The sequence below is a fragment of the Capra hircus genome, chromosome 6, assembly GCF_001704415.2.
Source record: "Capra hircus breed San Clemente chromosome 6, ASM170441v1, whole genome shotgun sequence".
NCBI classification, from domain to species: Eukaryota; Metazoa; Chordata; class Mammalia; order Artiodactyla; family Bovidae; genus Capra; species Capra hircus.
Window position 1 is genome coordinate 6274201 of NC_030813.1, and position 27295 is coordinate 6301495.

A 27295-nucleotide genomic window follows, 5' to 3' on the forward strand; every position below is an offset into this window, starting at 1 on the left:
TTGACGGGGGTCGTAGTGAGACAGGGAGTGTGACAGTGCCCACCGCAGAGCTTGTCACCAAATGGAGGGTCAGACAATGTCCTCGTCCTCTTTGTGCAGTGATGCAAGGGCAGACAAATGGACGAATGGAAAATTAAATAAAAACAGTAAGGGCTGAGCGTTCCCTGTCATGGGAAGGACAGCGGGCTCTTTTCTGCTATGTAACCTTTGTGTCTGCAGTTTGTAAAGGGCAGAGGAGGAGACAGTTCGCTCACAGCGGCTGTGTGCTGCTGTCTCAGACCTGAATCTCTGTATCCCTGGGGTAGAGAGGTCTAATAAGAAGGTGACAGGTCCCTGTGGTTCTAGGTTTCAGACCTTCACCTCATCACTTAAAAACTGGTGTAGCAGAGTTTGGCTTTTGGCAGGGAAGAGTTTTTTTTTGTGTGTGTGCAAAGGGATAAGAATAAATACTCAGATCAAGAATTATGCCCAGCATCCCCTTGTCTGGAAGGAATCCAACCTCAGGTTGGCACCACTCCCACTGGATGTTCCCAGGGCGGGACAGCTACTGACCCCCAAAGGTGGATGTGTTCTGGCGCCATCCGGGAGCCTCTGCTCTGCTGCCAGCACAGAGCACACGGTTAGGACCTCAGTGTGTCCTCCATGACCAGGGCAGCTGGGAGCTCAGTACGTGGACCGCACCATCTTACAACATCATAAGCAATCACCAGCTTACTTTTAAATACTTTTTGCAACTGAGGTAAAGTTTACATACAGTAAATTGTGTGTATTATACAATTATGTGTATTATACAATTTGATGAGGTTTGACAAATGTTTATATATCTGTGTAAGTAACACCCCAATCAAGATAGTGAACACTTTAATGACCATTGTCCATTGTCAATGCCCAAGAGCCATGGGCTACCCAGTTCTGACTTTTATCACCATAGGCTTATTTTGCTTTTTCTTGAATAATCTGCTTATTTTTGAAGTTGCTTATTATCTAGTTCCCCCTGAAACACAGGACTTCTATGTTATGTAAGTAGTTCTTGGCAATAAAAATAATTTATAATCAGGAGTCTAAGAAAACAGAACTTTAAGCAGCCACTTTGGATTTGATTTTGTTTCGTTTTAAAACTGTTCCATTCCCTTTGAGGAAAGCATGCATTAACAAGATAAGCGTATGTATGGGGTCTGAAAACAGTCCTGGATATACAGGGAAACTGGTGGTCTTCAGGATTCGTCTCGTTTGAATCCTAGTACTTAGGAAGCTGTATTTTATATTAGTTCTGGCCCACTCTCCCCTGCAGGGGAGTAGTGGAAAGATCATAACGTACAGGGTTATACCTGGAGAAGCACGGGGGTCTCCACATTCTTGCACTACCTGGTTTACTTTTCTGAATATCAGCTGTTCTTGTGATGAAATAAGAGTAATCATATTGACCCAAAAGTGTTGTGACAAAGATTAGAAGGATTAACAGAGAAAGCACCCATTACATTGCAGACCCTTCCTTCTTTTTTTAAATGGCAAACTTTTTGGCATTATAAGTTTTCCTCTTTTTTTGACCAGGAATGGATTTATTAACTATATTAGAGCTACTGGCCATTGATAATGTATTTCTGATGCCAGTTATCTTCAGGGCACTGCTGTTTATATCTTGCAACTTCCTAAAAGTTTCTCTTCACCCTGACTGCCTCTTCTTGGCCACCCAGGCTGCAAGAGTAAAAGCATCCACTCCTGTAATCTTTCTTGTCTTGTCTCCCAACCCTGGAAGATCCATAAACATACTCTTGAAAGAAACAGGTATAGTAGGACTTGTGCATAACAGTTGGATAAAATGGATCACAACCAAGTAAAGTCAGTCTTACCAGCCATTTAAAGAAATAAGAAACTTTGGTTCTCAAAAAGCCAGACAATTCAAAATTGGCAAAGATACACATTGGCAACACAGAAAAAGAAAACTAAGGTAGCCAATAATAATTAAAAAGTGTTCATTCTCTGTAGTAATTAGGGAAATACAAATTAAAGCAATAATGAGATATATTTTTTACCAACAGATTGACAAAGATTAAAAAGCCTCATCATACTAGGTTCTGGTTAGGATGTGAGGTTAACAGAACTTTTCTGCACTGATGATAAAGGTAAAAATTCTAGAATCCTTTAAAGATTTCATCAAAGAAACTCTCACCTGTGTGTGTGCATACTGTGTCGCTCAGTCTTGTCTGACTCTCTGCAACCCCACGGACTGTAGCCCGCCAGGCTCCTCTGTCCGTGGGATTCTCCAGGCAAGAGTACTGGAGTGGGTTGCCATGCCCTCCTCCAGGGGAGCTTCCCAACCCAGATATCAAACCCAGGTCTATTGTGTCCCCTGCATTGGCGGTGGGTTGTTTACCACTAGCAACACCGGGAAGCCCCAAAGCTCTCACACATGTACAAAGAGTCCTATACAGATTTGTTCATTGTGGATTGTTTGTAATAGCAAAAAACTGCAAATATCTCAGACATTTGGCATGAAATACAATGAGACTGGGAAGAGAAAAGTCCAATGTGATATCTTCGTAATTTAACTTAAAAAGAGGAAACATTACCAAATATTAACATTGAGTAGTTCTACATCAATGGCTATCAAAGCGTATTTTGTCCCTAGACCAGTAGCATTTGGCATCACCTGTCTCGGGCTTTTACGACCCAGGCTCCCGCGGAAGGCGAGGAGGGCGAGGGCAGGGGGCGCGCCTGCGGAGGGGCGCTGGCCGCGCGGGGAGCGAGGGGGGCCAACGGGGCCGGGCTCGTGCGCGCGCATCGGGCGAACGCGGGCAGGGGCGCATGTGCGCGTGCGCGCGGGGTGGCCAGGTTTCCGCACCGCTCCTTCGGCGCCGTCGTCCTTCTGCGCGTGCGCTCGCCCCTGCCGTCTGTTGTGGAGACCCCGTGCCCCAACTGCTTCCGCTGTGCTCAGGCCTTGGGTCGTCGTGGTCAGCCTTCTACCTCCGTGCTGTCCGTTTACAAGCTTTCTGCCCGCTTTGGGCGAAAACCCCCATTTTTTCTGTACGTCTCGTTTGTGCGCGCGCTCAGTCTCTCAGTTGTGTCCCACTCTTCGACCCCATGGATTCCTCTCTCCATGGGATTTCCCAGGCTGGGATGCTTGAATGGGTTGCCATTTCCTTCTCTAGGAGAGTTTCCCGACGCAGGGATCAAACCCGCATCTCCTGCGTCTCCTGCATTGAGAGGCGGATGGTTTACCACTGAACCACTTGGAAAGCCCTAAAAATTGATAATCTTTGCTGATACTTCGGAGAAGGCAATGGCACCCCACTCCAGTACTCTTGCCTGGAAAATTCCATGGACGGAGGAGCCTGGTAGGCTGCAGTCCATGGGATCGCTAAGAGTCGGACACGACTAAGCGACTTCACTTTCACTTTTCACTTTCATGCATTGGAGAAGGAAATGGCAACCCACTCCAGTGTTCTTGCCTGGAGAATCCCAGGGACGGGAGCCTGGTGGGCTGCCGTCTATGGCGTCACACAGAGTCGGACACGACTGAAGCGACTTAGCAGCAGCAGCAGAGAACTTTTAGTAAACTTAGTAAAACAGATTCTCGGGCCCCAACCTAGATCTCTGACTCCGACACTCTGGGGGTGGGACCCACCAAGTAGTGTTTTAACAAGCCCCACTTTCCTGCCGTTTTAGATGACAAGGGGTGGATGTTTATTGTCTCATTTTCTGTGATTTTCTATATTTTTAAAATTAAAACAATCTCAGACTTTTCTTTCATGCTTTTCCAAAGTCCTTTTAAGCTGTAAGTTTCAACTTCATAGCTAAAGACTTACTAAGTGTGTATATTTCTTGCTGCCACGTAAGTTTCAGACAGAACTCTTAATATCAAGGGAAGAGAAGAAAAATGGTCAAATATTATTAACTGTTATTCAGATGTGAATTGTCCAGTAAGTGTGTGTGTGCTAAGTCACTTCAGTCGTGTCCGCCTCTTTGTGACCTTATGGACTGTAGCCCTCCAGGTTCCTGTGTCCTTGGGACTCTCCAGGCACAATTACTGGAGTGGGTTGCCATGCCCTTCTCCGGGGGAGGGGGGGGTCTTCCCAACCCAGGGATTGAACCGTGTCTCTTACATCTCCTGTATTGGCAGGCAGGTTCTTTACCACTAGCACCAAAACTTCAGTAAGTACATCACCCTAAAAACCTTTGATTTCTCTGACCCTGATGATAAGGGTATCATCAACAGCAAGTATCTATGAAGCATTGAGAACAGTGTCAGGTATTGATGCTTCCATAGGCATAGATATGAATCATGTCCTTGGGAAACAACTGTGTTGCAAATTTAGGATGTAAGTAGAAGGAATGAGGTTAAAAATGAGAATACCTCGTCACCAGATTATAGCACACTTAACTGCCACACAGAATTTCAAAGGACTTTGAAGGCAAGCTTTTTGGAGATAGCCTCAGTTGAGAAAGTGGAAGAAAATCTTTCAAGGGATGAAGTACGCCAAGGTCATTGTGGCATTCTGTGTCAAAGACCCTTGTAAGTGATTTTAGTTTATGTGGAGTGTAGGGAATCAGAATCTGCAATTTTTTTGTCCTATAGATGGATGGATGGAACCATTAAAAGCTTTGAGTAGTGAGATCATTTTTGCGTGCAAAATAGTGTTCCAAGAAGAACACTATAAATTTGGCATAAGTGTCAAAGGTAGACTGAAGGCAAGAAAACAACAGCAGTGAGATGTCAGGGAGGTGAGGATTTAAATGGTGAAGCACAAGATATGATATGGGGTGAGGAAGAGTGCCCAGGGACGGGAGCATGTGAGAGTAATGCTAACGGAATGTATTAGTTTTTTATTGCTGCCGTGAAAAAACTACTGGAATTTCATGGCTTGAAACAACACAAATGTATTATCTTAGAGTTTTGGAGGTCTGAAATAGTTCTCAGCAGGCTGGCACTAAGTGTCAGCAGGGCTGTGTTTCTCTGCGGAGTCTTTAGAGAAGAAATCTATCCTCTTAACCTTTCCTGCTTCAGTGGGCTGCCTGCATCACTTGGCTTGTGGCCCCTTCCTCATCTTCAGAACCTGCAGCTGCATCTTAAAATCTCTAATTCTGACTTGCCTGCCTCAAATCCTCAAATCCTATGACAGAAAGTGAACTTTCTGTCTTAGGATTCTTGTGATTACATTGTATGTGCTTAGTTGCTTAGTCCTGTCTGACTCTTTGTGACCCCATGGACTGTAGCCCGCCAGGCTCCTCTGTCCATGGGATTTCTCAGGCAAAAATACTGGAATGGTTTGCCATTTCCTTCTCCAGGGGATTTTCCCGACCCAGGGATGGAACCTGAGTCTCCTGCTTTGGCAGGTGGTTTCTTTACCACTGCACCATTGGGGAAGCCGTCTGATTACATTAGGATCACCCAGATTATTCAGGATAGTCTCCAGATATATAACTTGGTCATATCTGCCAAATCCCTTTTGTCATTTGAGGTCACATAGTCGTAGGTTACAGGGAGTAGGATGGGACATCCTTGTAGGTCTTTATCTTGCCTACCACATGGAACATGGCCATCGTTTGCCGATTGCCTAGGATTTGGAAGAGAGGTGAAACAGCCTGGAGTGGTCAGGTCAACCTGTCAGTTTCATTTTGTCTGTATAAGAGGTGTGGGCAAGGGCACGGGAGTAGGATTCCCTTCCAAGTGTAACAGCCTGACTAGAACCTCAGCTCCTTGAAGACTAGGTCTGTATCTGTCTTGTTCACTACTGTGCCCTCTTCATTGTCTAAAACAGTGACTGGGACATTCACGGTGCTTATTGATTATCTGTTAAATGAAATATTTGTTGCTGAATGAATGACTGAGTTGGGAAAGCTTGAGGAAGAGCACTAGGGAGAACCCTCCACTGTCTTCTGTCTGCATTAAGTTCCTGTTTCCTTGGTGAAGTTAGGTTTTCAGCTCAGGTTGTAGATGGTCTGGAATCGCGTCATAATGATAGAGACATTTTGCTGGTGGGAGAGAGAGACAGCTAAGATTGTAGAGCCTTTTCCTTCTCTCTCTGCCTTTTAGCCTCTATGCCGAGCATCCCCTGGAACGAGGAATAGGGAGAACCGTAGAAACTGATGTATGGCCTCAGTGAAGGTCAGGGCAGCTGCTGATGGAGGAAGAAGTTGTTCGCTGTGGCGATGATCACTTGTCCCTGCAGCGACCAGCTGTCACATTCCTCATTGTCACCCAGCCAGAATCAAGTCTTGCCCTTTGCATTCCTAAAAGAACACTTGACCCTGTGAGGACATGATACGCATTTATGCTGTGAAAAGTGCCAGTGAAATAGAAAACCGAGACGCTTCTTGATGCTTTAAAAAACAGCATAAAGCATTGGTGTTTGAGGGCCCTGCAGGTAGCCAGTGGGTAAGCAGAAGCGATTGGGTTTGTGATATGGAAGCTAACATGTTTAGGGGCTTCGCCTCTCAGATATGAGGTCTGACAAATACTTTGAATAAAAGCTGTCCTTGTAAACTGACATTAAAAACCTTGTCTTGAAGAAAATTAACTGATTTGTTGAAAGGAGCAATAGATGGTAGAAAAAGGAAAGACTTTTTATTAACACGAGGAGGACATGGGGTACATGGTTTGCTGGGCTCTATGAAATTTGGAGAATCAAAGTCTTCTGGCCTTTTCCTGTCTTAACGTCACCTTGGACAAACACTGTACCTTTTCTCAGATTTTTATCTGTTGTCTTTCTCAGTGCTGTTTTAAAAATGTCATCCATCTAGGTATTGAGGCACATGTGAGTATTATATTTTCCTGGTCTAATAGTCTCTTGAAAGAACTTGCCTGTGTTTTTGAAAGAATATATTAATTATATTTAATTATCATCCCTTAAATTAACCTCTCTATCTAAATCTATAAAATTATTAGTAAGAGAAATAATTCGTTACCACAAAGGATGGAAAATTCATCATTGGAAGTCCTTATTCCATGAAGTTGCCTAATGATTAATATCTTGCTGTAATGCTAAGGAAACAAAATTAAATATAGGAAAGAGTTGGTATTCATGGTGTACATGGTAGGTTTTAAAGCCTGTGAACAAGATTTCTGGTCAGTTTGCTAGACAGAACAAATGCAGAACACCACCCCACCCCATCCTTATTCTGCAAACAAGTGGAGGATAAAATTTCACCAAAAGCGATTTTTTAAAATATAAATTTATTTATTTTAATTGGAGGTTAATTACTTTGCAATATCGTATTGGTTTTAAAGTCATCCAGTTTTACTGGTAGCACTGTATATTAGACCCCAGACTTTAAAGAGGCTCCCATCAGTTGTATTTAAGTGAATGTGTCTGGCTGCAGTCGTGGTGTTTTGACCTCAGACAAAAGCTTTTGTAAGCATTTAGTCACTGAGATTGGAGCCTTGAGAAATCTGTTAGCCAAGAACTAACGAGTGTAAAATAGGTACAGGATAATTGAATGATTCTGCTTTTTAAAAGTCAGCATCCTTGTACACTGTCATGGCGGGGGGAGAAATGTGTTGAGAAGAGCAGAAAACCGCACCAGACAAGAATGTGTTTCCCCTTCCTTGCTCTACTGTGTGAGAGAGGAATTTGTTTCCATTTCTTAAAGCTAAGGGACTAGAATGAGCTAAGAAAAAAGGATGAACTGTCCACACGAAACTAAGGACTTTATTCCTCAAATATAATCATTTAGAGAATAATAGCTTTTTCCACTAATTAAATTGCAGAAGGAAGGAAAGAGTGGAACTTTTAGTAATAAAGAGGAAGCAAAAGCAAGTTGAAGGTCTTTATAAAACTGAGGTGATATGGAAACTAAGTTGGAACTAAATGGGTAAGTAAAATATACTTTAAGCAGAAAGATGAGAAGGTTCTTAGGAGTCTTGGTAAGTGTTTTGTGGAAATGTAAGGCACATTTCCAGAGTTTAGCTCAGTCTTCTTAAGATGTAGTTTCTTTCAAACACCTTCTGATTTGAAGTCAGGCTCAGTCTGTTAATTTCTTGTTTGATTTTTCAATAAAACTTCTCTCCCCCCAAATAAGTCTGTTGATGGTAAGATAATTTTCAAGTTCAGAAATTTCCAAAGAAGTTAGACAACATTCCTACATTAGGAATTATTTTTACCCTAATTGGTTCTCCTGTATTTTAAATTCTGTGACTGGGCCGTTGGTCCTGTTTCATTTGAAATAAAATAACATTTAGCCATTTGAAATATTATAGCTAAAACCAATGTAAAATGTTCATTTTGTCATATATTTTATTGAAATATAATATAAATTGTGTTTATTTTCTATCAAAAAGCCATGAAAATTATTCACAATAAAAGTGATTGCCAATAAATTTCTTTCACAGAGCAGTGTGAAATTCCAAAATAAAATATAGTCTGGGACTCAAGAAATTAGAAACATTTGAACTCTTATGAGGAAAAAACAATTACAAAATGCTAAGGAACTGGTTTAAATGCTGAGGGATTTGTTTTAACTTTGTAGCTATTGTTTTAGTTTTATAGCTTATTGTTATTTTAAAGCACATGTAGAAATTCTTCATGCTTTGGTGAATTTATACCAATAATTTCTATCAATGAAATTATCAATGTTCTCTTCTTATACCAGGTTGTTGGTGTAGCCCAGGCTATCAACAAGAAATCAGGAAATGGTGGGACATTCACTGAAAAAGATGAAAAGGTACCAAAACTTGTGCCTAGTATGACCTCAATTTAGGAAGATGCTTTCCCTTTAGAGTGTATAGACCTTTGGAATAAGCAATTGTCAAAACTGTTGATCACAAAAGCAGTATGGTTTGAAAGGATCTGAAATGTTCAGAGCGGTCTCTTTCCTCTGGCTAAATCAGTACTGACCTGTGGTCTGCAGTCAACAGAACTCCCGCCCCCAGCCTGACCCCTGCCTCGCCACGCCCCCAACCCTGCCTCGCCACGCCCCCAACCCTGCCTCGCCACGCCCCCAAGCCTTCCTCAGGGCCGTGTGCATGCTGGGGCTATCCAGAGAGTGACGTGATATTTTAACTTTCCCATTTACTTTTCATCACTGCTATAAAGAAATTCAACATTAAGTTAAAAAAAACAAAACCCTAAAGCACTGCTCCAAGTTCAGCACTCCAGGACTGCTAAAAATTGGAGTTGCCTCCTGGTGAAGCAAATTTCAGAATATTTTATAAGCTTTGCACACAGACGATGGGGCGCCAAGGTGTGAATTCAGGCAGGATGATGTGAATTTAGCTTCAGAAAGAGCGGCAGTCAGCATTATTTTATTACCTTTCTCGTCCAACTCTGAAGGGATAGCTTCCTTGCACCACATCGACATGTTTTCCATTTAAGGATGGAAGTCCTTAAACCAGTTTATAACTTCATTCTGTCAGTAGGTTTTATTATTTCTCTTCCTGGATATGTAATTATATGTATATCATGGAGCCCACTGAATTCTTGCTCTTTAAGCCCATTGCTATTTCTGTCCCTCCACTGAAAATTAGTAGGAACTTTTGGAAGACATTCCAATAAGAGAGTTATTTTTGTCTGCTGCTGTAGGCTGTATTGGCACTGGTATTGGTCCCCAAGTCTTAATTGCTGCGGAACATAGCAAGTACCTTTTTAAATGTGTAGTAGTCATCTAGTCTCCTATTCTGTTAATGACCTCTGAAAATATTTGGTGGGAAACATGGTCCTAGATTGGCTGTTTATTCCATTATTCGTCTATAATCCACTCAGGTAAACCCCTCTTGAAAGATTGCCATTCTTAGTTGGTATCATCTCTTGGCAGAATAAATTCATGATTGTGAATAAAATATGCCACTTCTTTTAATCAATAATAAGTGTAACTGTGAACACATCACCTTGGTATAGTATTGTGAGGGTGATAGGCCCGTGTTTAAAAGAATATATTTAATATTTGCAATTTAGTATGGGACTGCTATTGCCAGTATTCTCCTATCAAGTATGTGAGCTTTCAGTTTGCCCCAGTAATAAGGTACGGACTATTTTTATGGTCTTAGCTTAAATCCAAGTCTTAATATCATTTAGAGACTATACCAGCTTTTGCATAAAGTGAATTTCAATATCAAATCATGTGAAGAGATCTCTGTCTCCTCTCTCCTTGCTTATTTTATAACTATTTTATGACGTTAGGCGACTTTATTAACACTTGTCATCTACTGATTGTATCATTTAGCCAACACTTGCTTTGCATCAGTTTCTAATTTTATGCAGAATAAACATCTACTCTTTATTTGATGCTGTTGGTTTTTTAATATTTATTTGAACTATAAATATTTTTGGATGCTGTTCGTGTTTCCAGCAATATAACAAGACAGGTTTATTGACAGTTCTTACTTGCCTGTTGCCTGTTTTCTAGGACTTTGCTGCTTACTTGGCATTTTGTGGAATTGTTCTTCATAATGCTCAACTCTATGAGACTTCACTGCTGGAGAACAAGAGAAATCAGGCAAGTCTGATTATAAAGAGAGAATATAGAAATTCTTTTTAAGAAAATGGTTAAATTTTTATATATATATCACAGATTCAGTTTCTAAATATTTTAACGGTTTCTACTGTTTGTTCTAATGGATGTTTTTTCCATTTTGTATTTTTCTGTGAGCTATTGCTTTATCACTGTTAACAGATAAAGATTTACTAACTTTACACCACCCTTTGTCATCATGGTACCAGTATTATGATGTCACTGTTTTCAGTTATTGAATGAATTGTACTTGTAATATTAAGGATTTAGTTCTTATTTTATCACTTAGAGATGTCATCTCTTGATTCCCTGCCTTATAAGTTAAGGATCTTAACATCCCTCATCTCTCCTTCCCAATTACTACTCCTTACCTCTGCTTTTCCTATCTGGACTTTTTCTTTTATGTTGCCCACACTGATAACATGCACACAGATGGTCTTCGATTTACACTGGTTATTTAGACTTACATTTTCAACTTTGTGATGGTGCAAAAGCTATTCACATTCAGTGGAAACCAAACTTCACGTTTTGAAAATTGGTCTTTTCCTGGGATGGTGACACATACTCATGACTCTGGGCAGCGGCAGTAGCCAAAGCTCCTCGCAGCCACACCATCATGAGGGTAAGCAACTTCAAACCATTCTGTTTCCCACACAGCCATTCCAGTTTTCACTTTTAGTACAGTATTCAGTGAATTTATTAGATAGTCAATACTCTATTATAAAATTGGCTTTGTGTTAGATGATTATGCTCAGCTGTGGGCGAATGTAAGTGTTCTGAGCATGTTTAAGGTAGGCTGGGCTAAGTTGTGATGTTCAGGTGGTCGGGTATACTAAACAGATTTTTGACTTGCAGTATTTTTAACTTACAATGGATTTATCAAGATGTGACTCCATCGTGAATTTAGGAAGAATTGTATTGTTCTACAACCATGATTAACTTTTCTAAAGCTTTGTCTGGATTAATTCCAAAGTTGCAATTTAAAATAAAGTATTTATAAGTACTGCGATATAAATATTGCTCATATTACCTTTGTTGTATAATTTAGTTTTTCCTGTTTATTCTGAAATTTATTCCTTTTTCCTTGAACTGTTTGCACTGGTGGAGCCTCATGTTATTGCCCTACCCCCACAAACTCTCCATTATTTAGGCATTCTCTGGAGTTCTTCTTTTTCATGTAGAATCTCCAGATTGAGGTTCTCTTCCTTTCTCCTTTCAAGCAAACCTATTTCTCCTCATGCCTGCTGTGCGGGGTTCACGGTAGGACTTCCCTCACTGCTTTCTTAGGAAGACTCCATTAGTTATCCATTGGATCCCAGAGCTCCTTCTTTCTCAGTTTACTCCCTTGTTCTGCTGTAGCACATTCTTAATTAACTACCTGCAACAGATATTGTGACGTGAGCGCCTTACATGTATAAAAATATTTATTATAGCATCCTTCCAGTTTGGCTGGGTATAAAATTCTGCATTGAAAAATGTTTCTCAGAGTTTAGAGATTATGCTTTGTCTTCTGCCAGCATTGATATTGTTCTGATTCCTGGAGCTCTTTTTTATCTATAAGCTTTTGGAATTGTTTGTCGTTGCTCTTGTAACTGAATTTCACAATATGGTTCTTGTTTTCATTCATCATGCTTGTACCTGGTCATTCCTTTCAGTCTGGAGATGTAAACCCTTAGCTTTATGTATTTCTTTTTCCTTATTTCTTTGATAATTCATCCCCCCACCTTTAATCTCTTTTTAGAACTTGTGTTAATAAGACAGTGGACCCTCCATGACTTCCAACTGCAGCCTCTTCCCAACATCTCCCTGCTCCAGTCTCACCACTCATTAATCCAGGCTTCACTTTATGAAAATGAGGCGATCTTGTCCCTTCTCTACCGCAATCCATCACAGTCCAGACTGCTTCAAAAGACAGCGCTTTTGGGATTCTTTCTCTGTTTACCCTCTGCAATATCATCTGCTTAGTTTTCCCCTTTACACTCTCTATTCTTAAAAAGTTTGATCAAAACATTCAATATGCCACTTTCTCTCAACGCAGTTCTTTTTGACTGTGATATTTTCCTTCCTAACTTCAACAACTATTCTTCAATAACTATTCTAACTTCAATAATTATTCCTAGCTGAATAATTCCTGCCCATCTTTCGGACCTCTCCTGGCATAGTATTGCTTTCAGTAAATCTTAAATAATAACCCTTTCTCTCCCCTCCATGCACAGATACTCCTGTGAGACTAGATGAAATTCTCTGGAGTTAAAGGAAAGAGAAATTATCAGGAAAAACATGAAAGGAACTCTGAAAATTTTGTTTATTTAGGGAAACATTTCTTCTGTGAAAATGTTGGCAATGTTGGTAAATGTTGATCTCAGAAGTTTGGATCAACAAAAACAATAGTGTGTTTTATGTATCAGACACTGCTCAATGTTAACTTATTTAGTCTTCACAACAGCCCCATAATTTTGGTACTATTATTCTGATCTTCAAGAAACTAGATCACAAAGCCCGCAGGAGGAGAAACCAGAATTAAAAACTCTTGGCTCTGACTTCAGAGTCTGATCGTGACCACAGTACTAATTGTACTAACAATCAATAGGGAAGTTTTCTTTTAAAACTTGGTTGTAATTTGTTAAATTATATATAAACCACTTACAACCCATATAAGTCATTATATTGCTTTAATAATTACTAAATCAGAGCTCTTAATTTTTTTGTCTAGGTGCTGCTTGACCTTGCTAGCTTAATTTTTGAAGAACAACAATCATTAGAAGTAATTCTAAAGAAAATAGCTGCCACTATTATCTCTTTCATGCAGGTGCAGAAATGCACCATTTTCATAGTGGATGAAGATTGCTCCGTGAGTACAGAGTATGACTTTTTTATTTTTAGAAAGACAGAAGCTTACGGTCCTTAAAGCATTGCTTTTAAACCTCATCTTGGCCTCAGAACTCTCTCTCAAGTCCAACTGAACATGGTTGTTTATCTAAAGCTGATAAAAGAATGAGTTGTTTGGTTGAAAAGGGGTGGAGATGAGGTTGGAGGATGCCCCGGCGCACCCTCACCTTGTTGACCCTCCGCTGAGCAGTCACCATGGGAATGTCAGTGTGCTGCTTCCATCAAGGCTGCACTATGCTTCGTCATTACAGTGTGCAGACCTTTCTTGCCCAGGAATAGTGGTGCCCTCTTGCTGTAAGCAGGTAGACCTGTTCTGCTTGTTTATTCTGAGTGGAACAGGATTGTGTGGAAATCATAAGGCATGGCCCAATGGAGGCAGTGCTGTTAAAGGTACCTGTTAGTCCCAAATTCTTCACCCACCGGGGAAAGTTGCTTAATTATTCTAAGCTGTAGATTTCAAGCCATTGATTTGCATGTAAAGAAGTAAGATCTGTGTGGAAAGATGGAGTGTTCTCATAGAGCGCTGGTTACTTACAGGCCAGCTGACTTTGCTGTTAGCATCAGCACCTTTAACCTAAGGCTGTTTTCTTTTATGCAGTTTCTTTTCCTTCTTAACTGATGAATCACTGCTTTTGGTATATTTCTTTTTGATGTAGTTGTTTTCTTTTTCCTTTAGACACTGAGAACATGCTCTTCGTTGGTGGGTTAGGAAAGAAAATAGGGATTCTTACTTGCATAAAGTCAATTACAATCTGTATAGAATATTGGAATTGATTGGGGGGGGTGTGGAGAAATGGGCTACAGTCCATAGGATTGCAAAGAGTCAGACATGACTGAAGTGACTTAGCATGCATGCATGGGGGGGGAATAATAGTTTTTCTATTATTTTATTGAAAAAAATTATTTTTTATAAATAAAATATATTTTATTTATAAAATATTATTTTACTTATAAAAAGATTTTTAATACTTATATTTTAAATTTTTAATTATTAGGAAGACAGGACTGTGTGTTCTAGTGTTATTTGAATCATTGTGTTTGTGTGTGTATAACTCATTAATAGGAAATCAAATGAGAATTCACTGTGCTGTAAGATAATCAGTATTCTCATGGAAATTATTTAAAATATTTTCAATCAATTATAAATTCCTTAATATAGAGATAATTACAAGATTGTAGCTATCCTTCTAAAGTTCAGGTCTGAATTTAATGCAGTGTGTCAGTTCACCATTTTTGCTCTGTGACTGCTCTTTGTCACTTAATTTTTGAAAGTTACACACAAGGGCACTCCTTTTTTAGACCACTTAAATATCACTTTATTTAACATTCAGCTTATCCTTCTACCAGTTAACAGCTATCATGGCAGCAACTGACTGGTACCAGAGTTGCTTTAAAGCATAGCTCAGCAGTATACCCATTAATCTGTTTTGCTCACTTTTTAAAGACTTAATTTGTTGGGGGTAGCAATTAAGTAACTTGATGTTCATTTATACTGTAATTATTTTTTGATAAAAAACATTTCAACTCATGAGCAAAGATCTAAATGTGAACAAAAAAAAATGTACTCATTTCTTCTGTTCCCACATTAAACTGATATCATTGTTTTATTTGTTTCCTTCCAATTTTTTATTCAGTTATAGTATGGGTGCAAATATGTATGCTGCTTTTCAATTTAACTTCAAAAGTATATTTCTTTGTTGCTAAAATCTTCATAATTTAATAATCTCATAAATATTATTGAATTGTGTCTTTTTTTTTTCCAAAAAAAAAGACCCAAGAATAGCAGTGAATGTATGCCTAAAAGCTAAAACTTGAGGATTTTTAACAAATACAGAGAAAATCTGAAGGTAACATGTTCATTTACAGCTGGTAGAAAAGCAAAAACAAATAGTACTCAAATCAGTATTTCTGTAGGTCAGTATGAGAAACAATAAGAGCATGGTTCTCAGTAATGGGAAGTAGGTTTGAGAGTGTCGTGAAGTAAGTACTTGGGTCAGTTTTGTCTGAGAAAGTGGGGTCTCAGTTCCACAGACTTGTATGTCTGTGTCTAGATAGTTTTCAGTGTATTCTCAAACATATTTCTCAGTATGTGTTGTTGCTCTGTTTCCAGGATTCTTTTTCTAGTGTGTTTCACATGGAGTGTGAGGAATTAGAAAAATCGTCAGATACTTTAACACGGTAAGGACTTACGGCCTCTCTGTTGTTTTCACATGTACATAATACTGGTTACATACCTATTTCACGACCTGTTTAAGACACAGAAGCTGCAGTTGCTTTTTTCCTCCTACAAGTAACTTCATTTGTGAAATACTTTACTATTTGACGGTATAGTTCCAGGTTTTTTCCACTGCAGTTGACCTGTTGGAGAATTCTTTCACAGAGCAAGTGGTGTCACAGTTAGTATAGGCCTGGGTACAGTGTTTTCTGTGAGCTGATTCATTCAAGACCCACAGACATATATTTCAGATATATTTTTTCTTTGTGCTTTGGACCCTCGGTGAAAATTTGATAGGCTCTGAGTCTGTTCTGATTTGGAAACAGCCGTGGGATTTAACTGACCCCAGAAGAGTGCCTGCAGTCTCCATCACAGCAATACACGTGCACATGGCGAGAATCAGAAATCTACTGCAGTTCATTTCTTTTTCATGTTCTTTGTAATTTTAAAGTTTGTATTCATTTTTTGTTGGCTGGTACACAGAAAAAATAGAAAGTCAGAGTTATATGTATCAAGGTTATAGACGTCCAATTTTATATGTGCTTTCTGAAGAACTTTGAAAAGGATTTAGAGTAAACTAACAAATGTTCTTTCTCATATTTTTGTACCCTTAGCAAATTACTGGTGGTGTTTGCTTAAGCAATCAGATAATCCAAGGAATATAAGTCTGCCAGGGTCAAGCGTCAGGAATTCTTGGGCATAATGCCATTTGTATTTTTCACTATTTATTTCTTTCACTTATTTCACTCCCTAAAATAATTCATGTCAATTTATACTACCTCTTATTAGTGATAATTAAAAGCCGCATATGATCATGGAAATAGAACATTATTTAACTTTACTATTGACATTAAAGTTCCAGAGTTTTTACTCTACAGTTGACCTATCCGAGAATTACTTCATGTTGGTGAATGATGTCACAGTAATATCTTCAGGAACCAAGTCCCTTGACGGTAGTTCTTTAAAAACAACCTCTGTGCAAATCTATGGAACATTCTGTAAGATAACTGGCCTGAAGTGAAGTGAAGTGAAGTCGCTCAGTCATGTCCGACTCTTTGCAACCCCATGGACTATAGCCTACCATGCTCCTCCGTCCATGGGATTTTTCAGGCAAGAGTACTGGAGTGGGTTACCATTTCCTTCTCTAGAGGATCTTCCCAACCCAGGGACTGAACCTGGGTCTCCCAGACTGTAGGCAGACACTTTACCATCTGAGCCACCAGGGGATAACTGGCCTAGTCTCTTCAAAAAGTCAACAGTCATTGGATAAAATAGAGGGAGGGGCTGTCCTTGGACATAGCAGCCAAATGCAGTACATGAACCTTGATTAGATCCTAGTCAAAAACAAATAGCTAACAAAGACATTTGTGAGGATAATTGAAAATCTGCATATGGGCTGGATACTGGATATTGGTGTGGAATCATTGTTGCCTTTTCTTTGGCATCACTAAGTGGTTAGTAGAAGAATGTTCTTATTTTCAGTAGATTCGTGCTGGTTTATGTAAGGATAAAGTGTTAGGATGTCTGCACCTTAGTTTAAAATAGTTCAGATGGGCCAGCTGGGGAGGGAGTAGGGTGTAGTGGGGTGGGTGGGTGATAAATTAGGAGGTTAGGACTAAGCCTATATACACTGCTGAATATAAACATAATCAACAAGGACCTCCTGTATAACATAGGGAACTATACTCAATATTTTGTAATAACCTATCGGGGAAAGAATCTGAAAAAGGGAAAAGATTCAGTTATGGATGTGTATACATAACATATGTGTTATACATGTATACATACACATATAACATATATACATATGTGTGTATTGTGTTGTACACCAGAAGCTAACATGACATAGTAAATCAACTGTACTTCAATTAAAAAAAAATTCCTTCAATTAAAAAAAAGATATTTTCAACAAAAAATATGGTTCAACCAAAAATAAAGAAAACGGTAAATATATCTAAATATAATAAAGTAAATATATCTAAATTTAGTATAAGTAAATGAATATATTTGCACATATGTAGATATAGCAAACGTGGCAAAATATTAAAAATTGTTGAATCTAAGAGTAGGATATTTATTTTGCTTTCAGCTTTCTTATGTATTTCAAAAGTTCACCATAAAAAATTGGAAGAAAATGTTTGTAATAAAAAGCTAGAAATAAAATGAAAATCATCTTTGTAGGTCATGTAAAACCAAACTGTCTGAGCTTGCAGCTGCAAGAACAAAATGCTTGAGTGTGCCACCTGGTTTTGTCCCAGCCTTCCTCATTAGGACTGACCCCATGGGCCAGCGTGGGGTCTGCAGAAGCTGTCTTCTGCCCTGTATACCCTGTTCTTTCTTCTCTTCCCTTTCATGACATTTCCTGTCCTTTTCTGTGTTCCCCAGCAGGATGGAGAAACTGTTGACTCTAGCGGTTTAAAGTTGTTACTTTGTTAAGTGATTGTATTTAAATCAAGAAATTATATTAAGAGTATTATTTTACCAATATGATACAATGAAAGACTTTTTCTTCTATTAAAAGTATTTCAGGAAGCCGCAAAGGAGCAGAAGTAACATGGAGACAGATAGGGAATGTGTTTGACTTGCAGGGTACCCCTGACCTAGGCCGTGACTCCTGACCTGGCTGTGGAATGGGTAGTCAGGGTACATAAACCATGGAATCTCTATGCTAGAGATGTTTCTGCTACCCTTGAATTTTTCTTTCATACAATTATATCAGAATAGCTGACCTTTATTTCCCTTTTGGCATTGTTAGTCATGAACTGAACTTTATTTCCCATCTCCACATCTGTTCTTTCCTAAGCTTCTGTGTGTGTATTTTCTGGCATATTTAACATTGCTTTAGTGGATTTTGAATCCTTTTTGAATATGTGATAGTATGCACATGTCCCAGTGAGTATGTATGTATCTTTCTTAAGTGCTGGTATTGGGCTGTGCTGCCTAGGTCAGTTATGAAGTCTTATTCTTAGGAGGAACATTAATAGATACTATTTTTATTTTATGACACCATACATTTTTGTTGCTTTTTATAACGAACATTTTAGAAAGCTGTTAAACATTAAATATTTGATTATTTTACTTTTGGCTTGCATAAATAATGATTACTATGTAGACAAATATATATATACATGTTTATTTATGGATTTATATATATCCAGAGGAGAATAGGAAAATGAGTATGATATGCATATTAAATGTATAAAATGATGAGAATTCCCTAGCTGTCTAGTGGTTAGGACTCCGTGATTTCACTGCTGGGGCCTGGGTTCCATCTCTGGTTGGGGAACTAAGATTGCGCAAGCTAAGAGGCACAGCCGCAAAAGAAAAGAAAAATGTGTAAAATGAGGAATTATCTACATTTACCTTTAAATGTATTTGTGTAGCAGCATATTTCTGTGTACTTTTATTTTATGTATTCACATTGGGATTTTTTGTTATTAATTCAGACAAGTCCTCTAATTCTTCTGAAAGCTGAACAAGCCCAGTGACTTGGTGTGATAGTGACCTCTACTGGTGAATATGCATTAAAAAAACTAAAATCTTACTAGATGGTGACTGCAGCCATGAAATTAAAAGACGCTTACTCCTTGGAAGGAAAGTTATGACCAACCTAGATAGCATGTTGAAAAGCAGAGACATTACTTTGCCAACAAAGGTCTGTCTAGTCAAGGCTATGGTTTTTCCAGTAGTCATGTATGGATGTGAGAGTTGGACTGTGAAGAAGGCTGAGCGCTGAAGTTGGAGAAGACTCTTGAGAGTCCCTTGGACTGCAAGGAGATCCAACCAGTCCATTCTGAAGGAGATTAGCCCTGGGATTTCTTTGGAAGGAATGATGCTAAAGCTGAAACTCCAGTACTTTGGCCACCTCATGCGAAGAGTTGACTCATTGGAAAAGACTCTGATGCTGGGAGGGAGTGGGGGCAGGAGGAGAAGGGGATGACAGAGGATGAGATGGCTAGATGGCATCCCTGACTCGATGGACGCGAGTCTGAGTGAACTCCGGGAGTTGGTGATGGACAGGGAGGCCTGGCGTGCAGCAATTCATGGGGTCGCAAAGAGTTGGACACGACTGAGTGACTGAACTGAACTGAACTATATATTTGATTTGTTTCTAATGAATATCACATTCCTTCTCTGTAAAAGAAAATATATCTTTCCACTTTTAAAAATTATTCCAAGACAGTCTTAGTGTAAAGATTTTTTAATAAAGGATAAATATCAGTATGGTTACCTTAGAAGAGACTAATTTACGTGGACCATTTTAACTGATTCATTAACCGAGTTTACAGTAATGAAAATTTATCCAACGCCAGTGCCTTACATTAGCTAATAGTTAGCTTTTAATCTTATGATGCAGTACAAGACCTCATAGTGATGTATGTTTTTATTATAATAAAAATTAGATATCAGGCTTCATTTTGTGAAAACTAAAATGGTGCTAAAGTTACTAAAATAGTAACTTTAGCTTTGTAAAAGGACTAGCTGATACTGACCCTTGGCCAGCAGATTCTTTATTACATTTCTGAAATTTCTTATTGATAGAATTTAGGCCTTTCCAGTTTTCATTATTAAACACTTTGTCAATGCAAACATCTTTCATGAGATGAAATGCCTGGCAGTTTGGTGATGTTAGTGGTAAGCAAATCATTCTTTTTAGGCAATTATATGTCAGTGGGAAAGTATGGCTCACTTAGTACTCTTCTAACCAACCATCTGATTAACTTTTAAAAGATAAAATAATTTATTGAAGATAGTTTTGAAATGTTAAGTATAAAAATAAAGAATAGTGAAGGTGAACATTATACATAATTATTAGCATTGTATTATCAATGGGATCTAACACAGTAAGCTCTTGGGGTTTGTAGAATTTGAGAAGTGAAGGTCATTTCCAGATGGTGGGAGGTTTCAGAGTTTCCTGTGCTTCAGTTCAGAGAGCCACCTAATTAGAAGGAAAAGTGAATGTGATGTTATACTGTTTCTGTAAGCTTGTAATTTTAAGAAATAGATGTTTTAGTGCTATATTTCCATATTAGTTAACTTCATGTTAATTTTGTGCTGTGCTTAGTCGAAACTCAGTTGTGTCCGAGTCTTTGCAACCCTATGGACTGTAGCCCGCCAGGCTCCTCTGTCCATGGGATTCTCCAGGCAAGAATACTGGAGTGGGTTTCCATGCCCTCCTCCAGGGGATCTTCCCGACCCAGGGATCAAACCCAGGTCTCCCGCATTGCAGGTGGATTCATTACTGTCTGAGCCACCAGGCAAGCCCCATGTTAATTTTAAATACATATTTTATCACATAATGACAAATATATGGAATTAATCCTTTAAGCTCATGTTCTTGGAATATATATACTACTTGTTAATTATAATTATATTGGGAAACATAGTTAAATGCAGGAACACTTACTATTTTTAAAATAGTAAAAAGATTTGTACTTCTCTGAAAAATGATAGACACGGAGTATGAGAGTGTAGACTCTGAAATTGGACTGCTTAAGTGTTTGGGTTCATCTGGCTCCCTCTGTTGAAATCATGATAATAACAGAAGTCACATGTCATCATCATCATTGTAAAAGACATTTGGACAAAGGAATCCTTTCCAGTGTACTCCTTTCTCTTTGTAGATGCTTTTTCATTTTTCTTATCTTTACTATAGCTCTTTTATTTTCCTGAGACTTCCGTTTTCCATGAAATATTTATTGTTTTAAAATAGTTTTGTTAACCAAAATCCTGCACTTATCTCATAACGTTTTCTTGGGATTCTCCCCAGGTAATTATGCACGAAGTATTAAGAAGCCAGGAGTATCTTGGGTCTAATGTGTCTAACATTTTTCATGCCTTCCCAGATTATCAGTCTAGGCTCAGAAGTGTTCAGTCTGAAGTTCATTTATTCCTCCGTTACCATGGTCGTTTCCCTTTCATTCTTTTTTTCCATTGTATATAGTACTGGACATATAGTCATTACCTGATGTGGCCAATTACACTTAACCTAAAGTGTAGGTTCATCAAAGAACTGAAAGTCACTCAGTCATGTCTGACTCGTTGTGACCGCATGGACTGTAGAGTCCATGGAATTCTCCAGGCCAGAATGCTGGAGTGGGTAGCCATTCTCTTCTCCAGGGGATATTTCCAACCCAGGGATTGAACCCAGGTCTCGATCTCGGTTCTCGAACCCAGGAGAAGAGAATGGCTACCCACTCTAGTATTCTGGCCACATCAGAGAAAGGAAAGACAAAAATATCTCGGCCAGGAATGAGGCCACGACCTGAGGAGCCTTTGTGGTATCACTAGTGATCAAGAATACCATTTGAGACCGCTGTCCTAGAAGCAGTTTGCACAGGCTGACTGAGAGGATGGGAGATAGGAAAAGATTGGAAACTTGAGAACTCAGAGCAAGTGGACAGTTTTCCTGAGACACCACTTAATTTTGAAATGTTTCCCTCTATTCAGTTCAGGCAGTTCAGTCGCTTAGTTGTATCTGACCCTTTGTGACCCCATGGACTGCAGCACACCAGGCTTCCCTGTCCTTCACCAACTCCCGAAGCCTGCTCAAGCTCATGTCCATCGAGTTGGTGACACCATCCAACCATCTCATCCTCTGTCATCCCATTCTCCTCCTACCTTCAGTCTTTCCCAACATCAAATGAGTCTGTTCAAATGAGTCAGTTCTTCGCATCAGGTGGCCAAAGTATTGAAGTTTCAGCTTCAGCATCAGTTCTTCCAATGAATATTCAGGACTGATTTCCTTTAAGATGGACTGGTTGGATCTCCTTGCTATCCAAGGGACTCTCAAGAGTCTTCTCTGACACCACAGTTCAAAAGCGTCAATTCTTCGGCATTCAGCTTTCTTTATAGTCCAACTCTCACATCCATACATGACTGCTGGAAAAACCATAGCTTTGACCAGATGAACCTTTGTTGGCAAAGTAATGTCTCTGCTTTTTAATATGCTGTCTAGTTGGTCATAGCTTTTCTTCCAAGGAGCAAGCATCTTTTAATTTCATGGCTGCAGTCATCATCTGTAGTGATTTTGGAGCCCAAGAAAATAAAGTCAGCCACTGTTTCCACTCTTTCCCCATCTATTTGCCATGAAGTGATGGGACCGGATGCCATGATCTTAGTTTCTGAATGTTAAGCTTTAAGCCAACTTTTTCACTCTCCTCTTTCACTTTCATCAAGAGGCTTTTTAGTTCCTCTTCACTTTCTGCCATAAGGGTGGTGTCATCTGCATATATGAAGTTATTGATATTTTTCCTGGCAATCTTGATTCCAGCTTGTGCTTCCTCCAGCCCAGTGTTTCTCATGATATACTCTGCATAGAAGTTAAATAAGCAGGGTGACAATATACAGCCTTGACATACTCCTTTTCCTATTTGGAACCAGTCTGTTGTTCCATGTCCAGTTCTAACTGTTGCCTCTTGACCTGCATACAGATTTCTCAGGAGGCAGGTCAGATGGTCTGGTATTGCCATCTCTTTTCCACAGTTTGTTGTGATCTACACAGTCAAAGGCTTTGGCATAGTCAATAAAGCAGAAATAGATGTTTTTCTGGAACTCTCTTGCTTTTTCAGTGATCCGGCAGATGTTGACAATTTGATCTCTGGTTCTTCTGCCTTTTCTAAATCCAGCTTGAACATCTGAAAGTTCATGGTTCATGTACTATTGAATATTGAAGTCTGGCTTGGAGAATTGTGAGCATTCCTTTGCTAGTGTGTGAGATGAGTGCAATTGTGTGTTAGTTTGAACATTCTTTGGCATTGCCTTTCTTTGGGATTGGAATGAAAACTGACCTTTTCCAGTCCTGTGGTTGCTGCACATTTTTTCAAACTTGCTGGCATATTGAGTACAGCACTTTAACAGCGTCATCTTTCAGAATTTGAAATAGCTCAACTGGAATTCCATCACCTCCACTAGCTTTGTTCGTAGTGATGCTTCCTAAGGCCCACTTGACTTCCCATTCCAGGATGTCTGGCTCTAGGCTCTAGATAACCATTGTGGTTATCTGGGTCATTAAGATATTTTTTGTATAGTTCTTCCCACTATTAGGCTTTCCTATTTCTTCAGGTAGTGATCTTACAGTTACTGTAGGCACAGCCTCTCAGAAATTTGTGGAGTAAATTTCCATAATCTGACCATCCTTGTCAAGTTTATTCCCATCACCAGGGAGTGTAGGAAGTTTCCTAATGCAAAGACATATTCTATTCTGTTTTCCCAACTCTGGCCCTGGCATTATACTTACAAACCCTCTGACATCAGGTTAACCTTTTATGTTCTACCTGTTAAGCAAGAAACTGGAAAAAGAGTTGGGAAAATATTGTAAGTTCAAAAGCATTGTTTTTAATTTAAATACATGTCTTAAAGCACTTCAAAGCAGAAAAATGAAGAGAGAAAAACTTTATAAAATTCTAGACCTGCTCAATTTTTCTCTTGGTCTAAAATGTGTAAAAGATTATTCTGTTGGTATGAGTAGACAAATAAGGAAATAAAAACAGGCACTTGGCTTTAGTCATTCTATAATCTGATGAGAAAATAAGTCATAGAGGAAAATTCATAGGGATTTCACATTAAATGGCACAAAAATCAACATGACCGTTAAGAGTGTTAAGAAGATTACTTAATGACATTTTAAACTTGTTTTCAATAGCTGAAAAATTGTGAGCCTTTGTTTTTTCAAAAAATTTCCATTGTAGTAACTACTAAAGTTGTGCATCATCAAATATGTTTAAAGCTTCATTTTCTAATTAAGTTGTACACTTTGCTCCATAATTTGACTGCTGTGTTTCTCTTATAACCATCTATATGCCTGTTTTGCCTGTGTTTTTTCACTGCATGGAAAGAACTCACCTCTGTTCTTTCCACAGGGAACGTGATGCAAACAGAATCAATTACATGTATGCTCAGTATGTCAAAAATACTATGGAACCACTTAATATCCCAGATGTCAGTAAGGACAAAAGATTTCCCTGGACAGTAAGTAATGCGGTTTTAGACTTGGAGCTTGACGGCTGTTTTCCTATCGGACCTGCTCTGTACTACTCTTAACTGAAGGACTGGCTCCAGAATTGGCTCTTTGGAAGTGATCTGTGTTTGCCCTAATCTGAGGAAGGGAAATAAAACAGCTCAGAACACCTGTTCAGAGATGGTCAGCTATACTTACGTATTTTTCTCTGTACTTTTGTCAGTTTTGAAAACATGAAATATCATTAACTTTGAGGTAGTTTCACTATTACCTACTTAATATCAGTTGACACTCTTGAGATAGTATTGCTAGAGTTCCTGAGTTTGTCTTCAGAAATTAAGTTCCGTATGGCTTGAGTGTCTGTAACTGGTAATTTACCACAGTGAACACCTCGTGAAAAAAAAAATGAGTATTTGTTTTTCTTGAGAGCAAACCTACAAGGGTCAGTTTCTCACACTGAAAACTTTAGATTCTAGTATTTTCTGTCATCTGACTTAAGAAAAGCATTGCAGCTGACTTTGTTATTTTCATATCTAGGAGACCTTTTTAAGACTGTAGCAATATAGACAATAGAAACAGTGGTAAAACTAAAGAAAGAGACATTTGTAACGTGCAGAATCCTTGGTGGTGTAAAGATTCTGATTTCTACCCTTCTTATTAAGTTGCTTGAGACATCTACTACACAGGGATAGTTAGAACTCAGTAAATATTTTGCTTAGTACTACTGTAAGCTGCTTAAGAAACTTTAACATGGAAAATAAAAGAAATATAGGTAAATAAAATGGAAAATAAAAAATTAAACATAGGATATTTAGTATTTTTAGTAAAGACTGATTGTTTTTTATTGCATTTATATGAACTTCATTATAATTTGTGCATTTTTTACACTCTGATGTTATCTCCAGCTAAGAAAAGATAAGCATATTAATAACTTCGTATGTCCAGTATAGTTTGTATAGCATCTAATGGGCAGACAATCTGTTCATAGTATTTAGCTGTTTTGCTTTTTGTTTCTTTGTTTAGAATGAAAACATGGGAAATATAAACCAGCAGTGCATTAGAAGTTTGCTTTGTACACCTATAAAAAATGGAAAGAAGAACAAAGTGATAGGTAAAGCCTTTTCATTGACCTCCACTCTGCACTTATTAAAGAAAAACATATATTCCCAGAAACTTCTTTCCAGTGTAAATTTAAAGACTAAAATACAGAAAAAAAGATGAAAATTGGAATGATAAAAGAATTTTGAAATAATTTTACCTTGATAGATGTCAACAAACAATTGTTAAATATCTTGTTAAATATGATATACTTTTGTAATTATAATCCTGTTTCAACGGAGGTTTTGTTTAAAAATGACATGTTGAAAGTTAGTAGACTGAGAGATATCAAATTGATGATGTATATTGTTTTAGAGCCTCACATCTTAGTTTATGATTTCTCTTTTTTTGAATATGTGGTTTAGATTGTAGATTGTATGCATTGAACACTCCATGTTTTCAGCACCTGGGATAAATCCGTGAATAAGTCAAAATCCCTGCCTCAGGGAGTTTGCATTCTTATAATAAAGTTTAGTAAAACATGTCTACTGCAGGAATGGTGGAAGAAGGCCTTCTCAGAAAAATGAGATGATGTTTCCTGTTACTGACATATTTGTTTCTTGGCATTGCAGGTTGTATTAAGAGTAGAAAAGGAAATTTATATGCCAATTATGGGTTCCTTGGTGGTTCAGATGGTGAAGAATCCACCTGCAGTGCAGGAGACCTAGGTTCAATCCTTGGGTCAAGAAAATCCCCTGGAGAAGGGCATGGCAACCCACTCCAGTATTCTTGCCTGGAGAATTCCATGGACAGAGGAGCCTGGCAGGCTCCAGTCCATAGGGTCACAACGAGTCAGACACAACTGAGTGACTAACACATGCGTGATTGACGCTGTAAAAGTAGCCTGAACTGTTAAATATTCCCCCTAGAAATTGAAATAAAGGTTTAAACTTTTAAATAAAAACCCTAATGGTACAAGACTTAGCGCAAGACTTAGCTGTATAAATTTACCTTAAGAAATCTGATTAGTTTCCAGGTTGAAAATCAGTTTCCAGAAAAAAAAAAAATTCTTGTTAGTTCCAAGATTTGACTGTAATTTTATTAAAGAAAAGTGTCAGTCAGAAAGGTGGGGCAGGGAAGGATTGTTTATGAAAGTGGGGAGTGGGGAGACCAATACTAAAATTGCCTCTCAGGTTCTGTCCAGCAGTCTGGGAACCTTGGCCCCTTTCGTGGAGATGGGTGTGGAAGGCTGTGTCGGTGCACAGGCTCTTCTGACCGCTTGAGACCAGCGCTTGGGTGGCCGTGCGTGCAGCAGGTGGTCCTGGCACCCCCAGCGACCCAGGTCTCCCCTGCTGTGCGTTCTCACTCAGAGACTAATACACTGACTTACACCTTTAAACAGCTCACCAGTCTGACCTCCCTTGTTCTGATTATTTACTTTCCAAGATACGTTAACTCATGTGAAGAGAATGCATGGCTCGCTTTGCCAGTTGCTCCTTCTCGTAGATCAGTCACCTGGACTTGAGGCCATGGGCTGAGTTACAGGTGCACTGCTCACATTCCTGAGGCAGATCCATTTCTTGTTGGTACCCATTTCTTGATACTATTCTGGTTTCATAAGTCAGTCTGTGAGCTGAGATACTGTTCTGCACCCCAGAGAGCAGGAGGTGTCCTCGGCATGGTAATCTGCTTTCCGAGCCTCTGGGGCTGGGCTCACTGGTGAATTGCCTCATCAGCCTCTGGGAAGA

General features: G+C 39.0%; 1 protein-coding gene across 3 annotated transcripts in view; it reads left to right on the forward strand.

Annotated features, from left to right (window-relative positions):
* The window catches only part of PDE5A (phosphodiesterase 5A), a 146735-nt gene that overhangs the window by 54096 nt on the left and 65344 nt on the right, over positions 1-27295 (forward strand). For all 3 annotated transcript variants that reach the window (XM_018049176.1, XM_018049177.1, XM_013964453.2), the window contains exons 4-9: positions 8590-8661; positions 10342-10431; positions 13160-13297; positions 15446-15513; positions 24412-24520; positions 25533-25620. In XM_018049176.1, the coding sequence (XP_017904665.1) occupies positions 8590-8661; positions 10342-10431; positions 13160-13297; positions 15446-15513; positions 24412-24520; positions 25533-25620 (565 nt within the window). The remainder of the gene's footprint in view (positions 1-8589; positions 8662-10341; positions 10432-13159; positions 13298-15445; positions 15514-24411; positions 24521-25532; positions 25621-27295) is intronic.